Here is a 13,469-nt window from a genome sequence, read left to right as displayed (position 1 = left end):
CATTTAAGCAATCCACCTTCCTACGTAAAGAACTGGCTAATTCACCCAGGAACAGCATTCTCCTCTTCTAAATTCACTTTTATTTTGCATCTCAGTTGTTTCCATGTAATTCCATATCTGTCAAATATTCCTCATTCAATGGTCATTTTTCTTGTTCTTCTTTGCTTTCAACTGACCCCTTTGGTTTTGATTTGACTGAAGTTTTCCCTTTATAATAACAACTCCAACTAATGATGCTCATTCTACAGTCTTTAATTTGGTGAACCCCTTTTCACCTCTTCAGTTCCCTTTTGTTTTACCTGCAAGTTTTACCAGAACCTACGGGTCATGCCATGTCGTACCACAGCCGAGAGTTTGCAGCATTTACATCAATATTTGCAAAGGCTGATCTTTTTAATCTTTAAAACTCATAGACTCCAATGGAGTCTACATCTGACAGCAGAGTTCTTTATGTTCTATTCGGTGTTTGATATTGAATTACTGTAATTTAAAGGTGTACCTCAACTTGATGGAAAAATAAATAAACAAGCAATTATGTTACTGATTTCTAATTCAACCCCTAGCGTCATTTGCCCTTAGCAGTCCTTTGGATGGACTAATGCAAATTCATTATGTATTTAAAATGTCAGAAAAATTAAGTATCTGGCGTTATGATAGAATACAGACAGTTCTTGTGACTAGTACCTTAGTGTGGTGTAAGTTTGTTGGAAGTTCTTGACAGAGGTGCTGACTCAACGACTGCCTACATGGAGAAATGGAAATGGTGCATCTCTTTCTGTTGATGGACATTGGGACACAACAGATGTCATTACTGCACATGGCGGGGTACAGCGTAACAAATAAATCAAGCTTAGGAAGTGATGTTAGATGGAGAAAGTTAAAAGTTTTGAGAGATTTAGTTTATGAGAATCCTAACAAGAGAACATTATAAATTATCTCTCAGTAGATGCTATGTTTAAAGCATACTTTTAAAAATATAGTTTTGTAAATGTTTTGAAAGAAATGTGAACATTTGAATTTAGATCATCAAACTTATTTGTATTTAGTGATTGTTAGATCAGCATGGTAATTAGGGTATAAAAACTGAGCTTACAATTTAGAGATGCAAACAGACCTGTAAAGAAAGCTAAATCTAAGATTGGTTACAAATTTTAACAAAATGTTCTGATTTCTTTCATTTTTAGCTCCCATTGTGACAGGAACAGGGCCGAACTTCTCTCTTGGAGAATTACAAGGTCACTTGGCCTATGATTTGAACCCACCAAGTGCAGGGATGAGGAGAACTTTGCCAAGTAGCTCATCGAGCGGGTATGTGACTGAAACTGTATAACCCATGAGGGACTATAAATAGACTACACCGCAGGACTTTCCTAATAAATGGGGCCATGGCTTTCTCAGAAAAGTTAAAAATATACACATTTCCAATGCTACCCTTTCAAATTTACTGTTTAATCGAGCTTCTGATCATTAAATAAATTCCAAAGCTGTCAATACAGTAAGATGTAGAATACGACAAGTAGTTATCGAATGTGCACAGCTGCTTCTTCTGCCTAAATGAAACTTTTATTACGCAATTGTTTATCATCAGACTATTAGGATTGCTGGTTTCCTTGAGATATCAGAAGCGGGACGTTTAAACGATTGCTACCTAAATGTTTGCCTGACAGAAGAACATTCAACGGGCTTCTTGGATTCATATTTGGTCATCTGATTCAATTTTCAGTCCAGCCTTGAAATACATAAAACAAGGAGGAGGTTGTTTAACAACACAGTTCGGAGACTCCCATTTCTAAAAGGGTCCCATCTGCAGTTTCAACTCATAAATGAACTTGCCGTTGCCAGTGGTATTAGACAGCGAGTCACCTAATCAGCAGTCAGTCTTGCTATCTGTGGGATCTGCAGCCGCTCTCCCCCAACCATAAAGGCCCCATCTGCTGCTGGATTGAATGTGGAAGCCATCTATATTTTACCACCTGGAACTAGCAAACTTTAGAGAGCAACCGGTTTTGTTTCCCCATTTCATCACCTAAACTTTAATGAGCTCTGACCTGAAAATGTGCAGTCTTGGTCATGTGCTTCACTGAATTTGTGGTCTTATTATGCTGTAGTTGACAATTTCCCTATCATTTCACACTTAGATTGTTTTTTCCTTCTGCACATATCAGCCAGTAAATAGGAGTTCGAATATTTCGTGAACATCCATTTACAGATTTTGAGGCGCAGAAATTGAAACAGTGTTTTAGCTGTTTTGCTGAACCATGTTCATAAAACATCATCTCCTATTTTTAACTAGCAAAAGGAGGATTTAAGTATTGTTTTATTTCTTTTGGGAGCTATGAGACCCCCCGCAATTACAGGCGAATTTGCAACAAAACGCATTATAATGGACTTCCACTGTATTGGTTATCTTTTCTGAATGCAATTATGCAAAAAAGGCAGCTGAGTGGAATTTATTTGTGAGCCGTGGGAACTCCCCAAGCTACAGCCCCTTCTTATGGGGGAGCAGGTGGAGGCTGCACTGGTGGGAACCCCCATTAGAATTTCCCAACCTATTCTGAACAGTCCAGAATCTCAGTGGAACTAGATTCCACTCCATTCTGCGGTCCCTCCTCCACACTTACTATGAAGGTGTTCCCAATGCCGGATCTAGATTTCCACCCCCATGTGTTTACGTTCTCTCAGTGCTGTGTTGAATTTAATCATAAATATTTTTGCTGCAGTATTTTATTGTGGTTTGAATCAAAAACAAATCTCATCAAACCTCATGGTGCCATGCACCTGCAAGTCATGGAGCAGTATTATCTTTCATCTGTCCCATGAATTTTGCATTTATCAGGAATGCTGTATGATAGCAAGGAAAGCTAAAGCAAAACTCGAAAATGTTATACTCAGATATCTGCAAATTTGAGACATTAATTGGTTCTTTCGTCTCTGCTTGCAATCAGAAACCACTAGAGCGATTGGAATCACTCAATTGAATGCTGCATTGTAACTCAACACCAACCATCTGTTAAATGTTGCAGTGGTCTAGAATTCAACATTCTGCAATTTATCACTGGCTGTCTAACAGTTAATTGTAAAAACATAGCTGACATATTGGTGGAAAATTTCCCAGCATCTTAGATGGAAAATAAGAAAATGACCACACAAGTCTGGTTTCACGATCTGGAAATCAGTCCCATGTCAGGCTTGCATTGTTCTGAATTTCCTGAATTGCACCTACACAAAAATTGCTTATCTTTGCACTGATCTTGCAAATGGATGTATCCCTGTGACAGCTACAACAGTGTAAAAATTGGCATAAAACAAGTACAGATGTACCCTGGGCAATAGAGGTTAAAGGTTTTATCATGTGCCGTGGCATCTCATTCTCAAAGCCCCTTCTGCTACTCTTCATCCTCATCCTCTTCCAAAGTTATGTTCAGCTATACAGGGTGCTTAGCTCTTCTGATGTGGACTGGCAGAGTATTGGGTTTGTTGGAGCCCAAACATGACATCACAGGAAGATTTCAGTCCTCAGCAGGAATTATGTTTCCACATTTCAATCAAAGTCTGAAAACTTCAGTTATGCTTTACCAAGTGGCTTTGATCCACCATACTGTTGGACATAAAACAATACCAGATATGCATCATGTAAATTCAGGAAACTTGTGTGAGCTGTTCTTTTTGTGGAGTGCTGTTTTCTGAATGAGTGGTGGAGCATTTTGACAGTGGCATCGCAGAAGCAGTAAAAATACTGCTAGCAATTCTCATGTCATGAAGTTACAGTATGAAATTGGTGTAAATCAATCATCTGTGATTTCCACAGAATAGTAGCTTAGTGCCACTCTAGTCTTGCATTTACTGGACTTTTATCCAATTTAAAAAAAACAATATTTATTTGTATATTGCAGGACATTGCTGTCAAAGAGCAGAAATGGAACATATGACCTCTCAAACGTGCTTTTCCATTCAGAATGATTTTTTTTGCTGATTGTCTGCTGGATATTTACCCATTATTTTGCAATGACCATCTATATTGAGCAATGAGGCCACCTCCCAAGAGTTCAAAGGGACTGACTGCCTGATTGAGAGGAATGAGGGTGCCTGCTGAGAGCTAAACTTCCTGTTGTTAATGCTGAGCTTTCTGCCGTGCTGTCTCCTGGGCACCCATCACTAATCTGTGACCATAGACTGTTAGCAATCCTGGGTCAGTCCTAGTGGGTATTGTATCCACAGCAGCAGCCACCTCTCCCACTGGAACTACCTCGTAATATACAGCTACACGCCTACCAGATGGCAGCACATGAAAGATGAGATTTCCATCCCCAGTGTCCTTGAACCTGGGGAAGGTCAGTCACTGCCCAGTTAAGTGCTTGTTTGATACTTAATTTAGTTGGTCTTCCCAAAAGTAAAGTCTCTGGTGAGATCCCCATTCGCTTCCATTAAATATTGCTCAATAGTTTGCCCCAGTTACACTATTTAACTTTATTCACTTCTCTGAAGGAATTAAATCCCTGAGCTCTTTGGTTCAATGGCACTGTCTCTACCTCTGAGCTAGGAGATCCAAGTTCAAGTCCCACCTGCTCCAGGCATACATAATGACATCTCTGTTCTGTTCGATTAGAAAGTTGCGGCCCTCTTATAGCACAGTGGTAGTGTCCACACTCCTGGACGGAGAGGCCTGATTTCAAGTCCCACCTGCTCCAGACATGTCAGAGAATAACATCTCTGAGCAGGTTGATTAGAAAAATAGGTTAAGCCCCTGACAGTCACAAAGTTGGTATTGAATTACCTCCAAAGGAGAAAGGGAGAAATTACAATTACATTTTCTTATCATTGACAGTAAATCACTTCTGTGCCAAACTGCTACAAACAGAAATATTGAACTGACTTGTGATTGTTAAGATTGGATGAATGTAATGTGATACTCATTGTTAGAATTCTTGTCTTATCACAAAACAACGCATCAACATATCTGTCATGGCATTGCCTTTAGTAAACAATAGGATCTGCTGCTTTACAATGCGATGGATTGTTGGGTCCTTTATTTTCTTGCTGCTGAAGGAGGTTGTTGTGTAATTAAGACCATAAAAAATGGGAGCAGATGTAGAGCATTTGAACTCTTGAACCTGTTCTAATATTCAGTATGATCATAACTGATTCTCTTCCTCAATTTAATTGTCCCATCAGCTCCCTATAATCCTTGATTTTATGTGACGTCAAAAGACTATATGTCTCAGCTGTCAGTATATTGAGTATGGTGCTTCCCTTGTCCTCTGTGATTGGGTAAAGTCTATAACCTTCAGAGTGTAAAGCTCCCTGAATCTCAATCCTGAATGATCAACTCTTTATCCTACAATTGTGCCTGAACTTGTGTTGTAGTGAAATACCTACTTGTCATCTACCCTTGTCAAACCTCTTCAGAATTTTCAGATGATTTCTCATTGGGGCAAAAAAAAGGTAAATTAAAAGATATGGTATGATCTTTTTTATGTTCAACATGTAAGAGAGTCTTTCTTCCTCAACAGAAGTAAAAGACACAAATCTGGTTCAATGGAAGATGATATTGACACTAGTCCAGGTGGGGAGTTTTACCCTTCACCAAGCTCACCTGCAAGCAGCAGTAGGAACTGGCAGGAGGAAATGGAAGGAGGTGAGTACTGAAAGTGATTCTTTGGGGTTCTTCTTCTGGGGAGACAGTAACGTTTAACAAGAAGCTTACAATAAGTTATCCTTTGAGACCTTTCAAAATGTTCTGATGTTAAGCTGAACTCTAGTTGTTTTCTGATAGGTCCAGTTTGAACATGAATGTTTTGCTTAGATAACTATGTCTTCTTGGATATATGTCTTGCACTATGAGAGTATGAATTAGTATAGAGTGTGCATTCATTTATGTAATTACTGAAACTTTGGAATAAATATCCTTTAAATTTTCCTATGCTCTCACTTTGCAAGCTATTTCCTCCACCTGTTTTAATTCCCATTATGCTGTGCACTGTTCTTCGCCCAAAGGATCAATGTACATACTGCTTGTCAGATTGAGCTCAAGGAGCCTAAAAAGGGATTACCTGAGTTTCCTTCTCTGACTGAAACACTTCAGGGGAAAATTTTGGTTAAGGGTTTGCCAGTGTCCTGCTGTAAGTTTGACTAGTCAGTGGAGATCTCATAGAAATACTATGAGTGGCCATTCATTCCAGTTGAACCCCATCTAATGTTGTAGATGGGGATTGGGAGAGCTTCTGGAAAATTACTGCCGTTCTTTTTGCTAAGTCCTTCCCTCATTGGTCTACCCACATCAGAAGCTCATGAGGAATGGTTCACGCAGACAGACAAAATGAAAAGTAGGAGATAGAATAAGCATGCAAGTTGGAAGAATAAAGAAAAGACTGTTGAGTTATCCTAGTCTCTGTATCATTGAGACACTGCAACTGTACTGACTCCTCTCTTGTCTACAATTTACATGCAGCTTACCATTTCCAAACAACAATGGACATTGGCCACACTTCAAAGTCCTTCACAAAAGACTCAATTGACTGAGGGGTCTCTTTAGTGTACGATTTTATATTCTGTATGATTCTATCAATAGAAAGAAAATAAATGGATGCTGATGGATGATGAGTGGACTTTCTGAAGAGTTTTAAAGGAGCAGCAGCATGAGAGTTTAGTGAAGGAATTTCAGTGTTTGGGACCAAGGGAGCTCTGGCATGAATGATGTGATGAAGGAAGGTAGGATGGACAAGTATGAGTTAATGGCAATCAGGAGAGGTTGGCACTAGAGCAACATATAGAAAATCGTGCGGTGATACCAGAAGCGTTTTAAACAGTATTGAGAATCTTGTAAATTTAAATAACTAGGGCAAGGATGGGTGACTAGGATTTGATGGATGAAAAGGCACTGCAGCCAATTAAATAAGTTAAGCCTGTACAAGATGAAAAACAAGCGACAGAACTGTTGGAATAGTTGAGTCTGAAAGTAGCAAAGATTGTTTGAGACGCTATACAAGTTGACATTGGTGGTTTGTGTGACCTCAAGGATACAGGGTTTGAAATTCAGCTTAAGATCAACAATCAAAAAATGGTGGAGGGCCAAGAACTGCTCTGCTCAGTTTGTGGAGTACTTTAATTGACATTCTGATCATTATCAACCATATGAGAAGCTAAACATTTGCTTTGTGCTGCTAACTAGGATAATAAAATAGTACTGATATTTGTCACTCAGTTCAATTCCTGTTTTGTGACCAACTTTCAATTTTATCAAGAGTCATAATCAATAGTTTGCAATTCATATTATGTAAAGCATATCTTGTGGTGCATAGTGTAGGCCAGGAATATCTGTGGTCTCTGTTCTGTTAACGTTCAGGTGGCTGTCTGCTAATATGAGGCTATGTTTCTGAGTAGGTTATTGAAGTGTGTTCAGAATTGCTCCAAAAAGAAAATCTGAAAGAAGCTGTTTGTAAAATGCAAGTAGGGTGGTCCATGAAAATGTTGAACTTCATTGTGCCTTTGCTTCATTGACCTCAGTTGATTTACACCAGCTGCTGCTGCAAATTCTGGTGATGGAGGCTTCAGTTTTCTTATGTGGTTCTATGTCTTCATTTTCATGTGTGGTTCTCTATATAACACCACAATTTTCTCTGCAAGAACTAACAGCATGAGAAATGTGATGTTCTTTAGTATAAGCGCAAAGGGTCAGATAAATATAGAAGTTGCTTACCAAGACAAGTTTTGTTGGATGCGATTTTATAAAATTGCAGAAAAATTATATGCTTTGGAAATATTTGTATTACAACATTGTTATTCTGTTATTAGTGAAATTTAAATTGAAAAACTTAAAGAAGTAGAAGATTTAGCGCACAATTATATTTCCAAATCATGTTGATGTCTACAAAAAACATGTGCCAGATTTGCTCAGTGTAAAAGAACAGTTTTAATTCAACTCCAGTCCCAAACCAAAGGGAAAGGAGCAGAGATCTGGGTCTGAGCTCTTTTGTGTTGTCCTAGGATTTTCAAGGTTTCTCAGTTGAAAGAGGGAGGAAAATAGGAAGAGATTAGGTTAAATATTTTAAGAAACAGGTGGTTGAGGGCAGTGCAGGAATGTTGTGTATATGGATTTCAGAAGGTGTTGATAAATTACCATGTATTAGTTCTATCACCAAAATTTAAGCCAACAGGCTGAAGCAAAAATAAGCAAAAAGGTTCAATACAGCAAAATGGATACAACTTTGATGAAGAAAAAGAAAACAGATGTGGTGAGTGGCAGTCTTTCAAACTGTCAGGAGAAATACATTGCCATTCCTGTGTCCAGATTTTGCTTTCTTTGAAATTTGCGAATGACTCAAAACTTGGAGGTATAATTAATTAACAGCTGTGTATAAGGGGTAGCACACTGGCTCAATGGTTAGCACTGTTGCCTCACAGCACCAGCAACCCAGGTTCAATTCTAACCTCTGGTGACTGTCTGTATGGAGTTTGCACATTCTCCCTGTGTCTGTGTGGGTTTCATCCAAGTGCTGTGTTTTCCTTCTTGGTGTGGGCTCAATGGACCAAATGGCCTGCTTCCACACTGTAGGAATTCTACAGCTCTTCTAACAGTGAAGAAGATAGTAATAAACTTCAGGAGGAAATAGGCTGATGGAGTGGGCAGACTCATGACAGATGCAGTTCAGTCATGTTCAGCATGACTGATGCATTTTGGAGAGAGGAATGAAGAAAACACATTGCATATCAACGAATACAATTTTAAAGGAACAGCTCCATGGCACCTTGCCCTGCAACTGCAGAGGTGAACTCGCTCCTCAGTATCTAAGGCCCCAAACACACCTTTTAGGTGATGCAGCGCTTTCCCTCTTTCCATATCGCACTATAATGTTTTCTCCTTCAAATATTAATCCAATTATGTTACAATCATAGAGTCCATACAGCATGGAACAGACCCTTCAACCCAACTCATCCATGCTGACCAGTTTCCTAATCTGAACTAGCCCCATTCACTGCCTACAATGTGGTCTCCTCTACACTGGGGAAACAACGTGTAGGTGACTGCTTCTCAGAACACATTTTTTTCTGTCTGCAAAAAGGACCCTAAGCTTCCAGTTGCCTGCAACTTTAACACAACACCCTGTTCCCTGGCCAACATCTCTCTGTCAGGCTTTCTGCGGTGTTCGAGCAAAGTTCAGCACAAGCCGGAAGAAAAGCACCTCATTTTCCACTTCGGAACTCTACAGCCTTCTGAACTCAATAACAAGATCAACAATTTTAGGGCTTGAGGCACTTTCTCCCATCTCCTTATCCCAACCCCCACACACCCAGCCTTGTTATCACCTGGTCTGCTATTACATACTATCTATTGTTAGCCACTAATAAATCTCCATTCCCAGCTGTTCATTGGCCTAGGCTGACTGTTATCTGCCTCTCTGTCTGCCCAACAGTTCTTTTTCTTTGGGCTCCATCTGTATCAATGGTTTTCTCCCTATCCCCTCCCCCACCCTATCTTCTGCGTGAGAAACAACGTTTTCATAGCCACCGTCAGTTCTGAAGAAGGGTCCACAGATCCAAAACATTAACTCTGATTTCTCTCCACAGATACTGCCGGACCTGCTGAGATTTTACAGCAATTCCTGTTCTTGTTTGTGATCAATAAAGTCACATTCAAAATACTCTGTACAATTCCTATTGCCATGCTATAGGAAGGATGTTATTAAACAGGCAGGGTGCAAAAATGATTTACAAGGATGTTACCAAGCCTGGAAGGTTTGCGTTATAAAAAGAGAATGGATAGGCTGAGACTTTGTACCCCGGGCGTAGAAGCTTGAGGGGTGATCTTATAGAGGTTTATAAAATCTTGACAGGCAGAGATTAAGGTGAATAGCCAAGGTCTTTTTCCCAGGTTAGAGAAGTCCAAAACTAGAGGGCACAGGTTTAAGGTGAAAAGTAAAAGATTTAAAATGCACCTGAAGGGCAACATTTTCACACAGAGGGTAGTACATACGTGAAATGAACTGCCAGACGAAGTGATAGAAGCAAGTACAATTACAAATTTTAAAAGACATTTCGACAGGTATATGGATAGAAAAAGTTTTGAAGGATATGGGCCAAACGAAACCAAATGGGACTTGTTCAGTTTAGGAAACCTGGTCAGCATGGGTGAGGTGGGCTGAAGGCCCTGTTTCTGTGTTGTTTGCCTCTATGACTATAACAAAATTAGATTAATATTTGCAGGAGAATACATTTTAGTGTTATATGAAAAGAGAAACTTAATAGATTACTTCTTAAAAAAGCTAACATAGACTGGATGGGCTAAATAGCCTCTTTCTATGATGTGCTGTTCTATAATTTTATGAAATCAGAGAAGGTTCAGAAAAGTTCCACTTGAATGGCTTCAGGGGCAAAGTTTTTCCTCACCATCTCCAGGAGTTATAATTGCACTGGAGGACATGCACAGGAAATTCACCAGGATGTTGCTTGGAATGCAATACTTAGCTTTGAAGAGAGGCTGGGTAAGCCCAGGTTATTCCGTTTGGAGCAGAGAAGATTTAATGAGGACATGTTGGACATAAGGTTACGAGAGTCATAACAGGGTGAATGAAAAGCAATTGTTCCTCATAGTCAATGTGTCAAATACAAGGGAGCATAATTTTAAGGTGAAAGACAGGAGGATGTGAGGGGATTTGAGGAAAAGATTTTCTGGAATATACTGCCTGGGAGGGTTAATTGAGTCAGCTAACCACACAAACTTTAAAAAATACTTCCTTGTGTACTTGATGTGTTGTACCATTCAAGGCTATAGGTCCAATGCTGGAAATTAGTGCAAGGTGCTGGTGTAGATTTCATGTAGCTGAGTGGTATAGACTTGATGGGCCAAAGGGTCTCTTTACTGTATGATTCAAAGAGCTCAACCCTACCAGAGGTGGAGCCGTCCAGAAAAAGGCCTGTGTAAAAGGTCCAGACTGCAAGTGAAAGCAATTTCAATTAATATTCAGTGGCATACATTTTAAGGTGCGCTCTGCCTGATTAATGCCATTTTCAAGATTAGTAAATGAGGAAACTCTGCTCTAATGTTCTTGGTGAATTCAGTGGATAGATCGTGGCCTTAAAAGTAGTGTTGAATGGAAGTGAGTGGGAATGTTTGGTGTAAAATAATTTTATACTCAGAGGTCTAGATATGATTGCTTTTATGAATGCCTATTTCTGAGTCTGCCACTATTCACATCAGCTTTTTGGCATCTCTCCCTCCTAATTGTCACATGCTGACTGTTTTAAAGAAAGGGCACAGTTCCATTCTAAGGTCTTGTTAGATACTGAAGCAGCATGCAGCTGACTTAGAGAACAAAAATTTTAAAAAAATTGGGAAATGACTATCTGTTGAGAAGTCATTGAGCCAAAAAACATCATATTTCCTGGAATTCAAATGGAGGCTGAAGGGCGTGATAGTATGAATTATTCGCTTAGGCCTGACTGAAATTTTTGGACTAGCAAATCTTGCATGTAAATAACGTCTTTAACTCACTAAAAATATTCCAGCGTGCTTCAACCAAGTAACAACAGACCATAATCAATGCTGAAGTAAAGAATAAAATATTAAGAAAGAACACTAGCAGTTCGGTCATTTAGGTGGTGTTTCAGATGGAGTCAAAGAACAAGAACAAAGAAAATTACAACACAGGAACAGGCACTTCAGCCCTCCAAATCTGTGCTGATCCAGATCCTCTATCTAAACCTGTCGCCTATTTTCCAAGGATCTATATCCCTCTGCTCCCTGCCCATTCAAGTATCTGTCCAGATACATCTTAAATGATGCTATTGTGCCCGCCTCTACCACCTCCGCTGGCAACATGTTCCAGGCACCCACCACACTCTGTGTAAAGAACTTTCCACACATATTTCCCTTAAACTTTTCCCCTTTCACCATGACCCCTAGTAATTGAGTGCCCCACTCTGGGAAAAAGCTTCTTGCTATCCACCCTGTCTATACCTCTCATGATTTTGTAGACCTCAATCAGGTCCCCCCTCAATCTCCATCTTTCTAATGTAAACAGTCCTAATCTACTTAACCTCGCTTCATAGCTAGTGCCCTCCATACCAGGCAACATCCTGGCGAACCTCCTCTGTACTCTGTCCAGAGCATCCATGTCCTTTTGGTAATGAGGAGACCAATTCCCCGGTTCTCTAACAGCCGAATAGATCCGATAGTGTCTCAGAATTAGAGGAGGCTTGGGGTCATAATATTCCTTAAGCAGCTTTGTCAGTTCTTGGAATATTTTAGTGTCTGCTGCCTCTGGGGAAGTTAAGCCCCTTGTAACCAAGAGTGCTGTGGGTAAACAAGCAGGCAGAAAACTCATTGCTTTTTATTTGCTCCCAATGTTATGTGCCCAGAAAAAACTGCATTCTTTCCACATAATGGGCCCAGTCTTTGACAGCTGGGATCAAATAAGTCAAGCTCTCTAAGTAAAGATATGATGGCAGAAATGCTTACCCCAACTCAGAGATGACTCCATTTTTAAATCTGTAACTACCCAGTGGCTTACAAATGATGGCACTTCAGCAACTATCAATTTACTGAACAACTGCCTCTCTAGAAACTCTAAATACATTGGTCACGGTGGAATAATATTTGTCCTTGCCTACATTGTAGCAAGCAAATGTTCATCAGGCACATCCTGTTTTCTCTTGCTGCACTGAAATAACTGCACAGAAACTGGTATCCCTTCACCAAATCACCCTTTATTTACTTGTGCACAGTACGCTGACTCAGAGGCAGTCGCCTGAAAGAGGAGATTCTCATCTCCTGGTTATATTAGTCAGTCAGGGCTTTCCTGACTGGCCTGGGTTAACAACTCCAATCAATGAACCTCATAGTCAATGGGTCAACCTCATTCTAATCACTCAGCACATCAGTAACTAGGGATTATAATTTCAATACTGTCAGCAAGAGAGTTGTAAGTGAGATGAGGTGAGACTCTTGGACAGTTGTTTGGATTTGAATTGCAAAGCCTGGGAGCGAGGTGGAGGCAGATTTGATATGAACCTGCAAAAGAGAGCTGGATATTTTATTTGAAAGTGAAGAATTTAGATGGCTACAGAGGTACGGCTGGAAAATGGGACTTGCTGGGTAGCTCTTTCAGGAATTGGTACAGAAATGATGGGTCGAATGCCCTCCTTTTGTACCTTGAAATGCCATGATTCTAAGTCAAGAAACCTGTCCTACTCGAGCTGGAATCTCTAAAATCACATTTTGGTCAATTCCCTACACTGTGGCAACATTTCAGCCTTTGACTTTGTTGCAAAATAGGTATCTCTGATTTAAAGATAATGGGAACTGCAGATGCTGGAGATTCCAAGATAATAAAATGTGAGGCTGGATGAACACAGCAGGCCAAGCAGCATCTCAGGAGCACAAAAGCTGACGTTTCGGGCCTAGACCCTTCATCAGAGAGGGGGATGGGGGGAGGGAACTGGAATAAATAGGGAGAGAGGGGGAGGCGGACCGA

At 40.1% G+C, this 13,469-nt stretch overlaps 1 protein-coding gene across 3 annotated transcripts in view; it reads left to right on the top strand.

The window, feature by feature from the left end:
- The window catches only part of nfic (nuclear factor I/C), a 451,875-nt gene that overhangs the window by 289,908 nt on the left and 148,498 nt on the right, over window positions 1–13,469 (top strand). For all 3 annotated transcript variants that reach the window (XM_048559540.2, XM_048559539.2, XM_048559541.2), the window contains exons 5-6: window positions 1,185–1,308; window positions 5,511–5,635. In XM_048559540.2, coding sequence (XP_048415497.1) covers window positions 1,185–1,308; window positions 5,511–5,635 — 249 coding nt within the window. The remainder of the gene's footprint in view (window positions 1–1,184; window positions 1,309–5,510; window positions 5,636–13,469) is intronic.

This window comes from Stegostoma tigrinum, chromosome 30 (assembly GCF_030684315.1).
Source record: "Stegostoma tigrinum isolate sSteTig4 chromosome 30, sSteTig4.hap1, whole genome shotgun sequence".
Lineage (NCBI taxonomy): Eukaryota > Metazoa > Chordata > Chondrichthyes > Orectolobiformes > Stegostomatidae > Stegostoma > Stegostoma tigrinum.
This window is presented reverse-complemented; position numbering and strand designations above follow the sequence as displayed.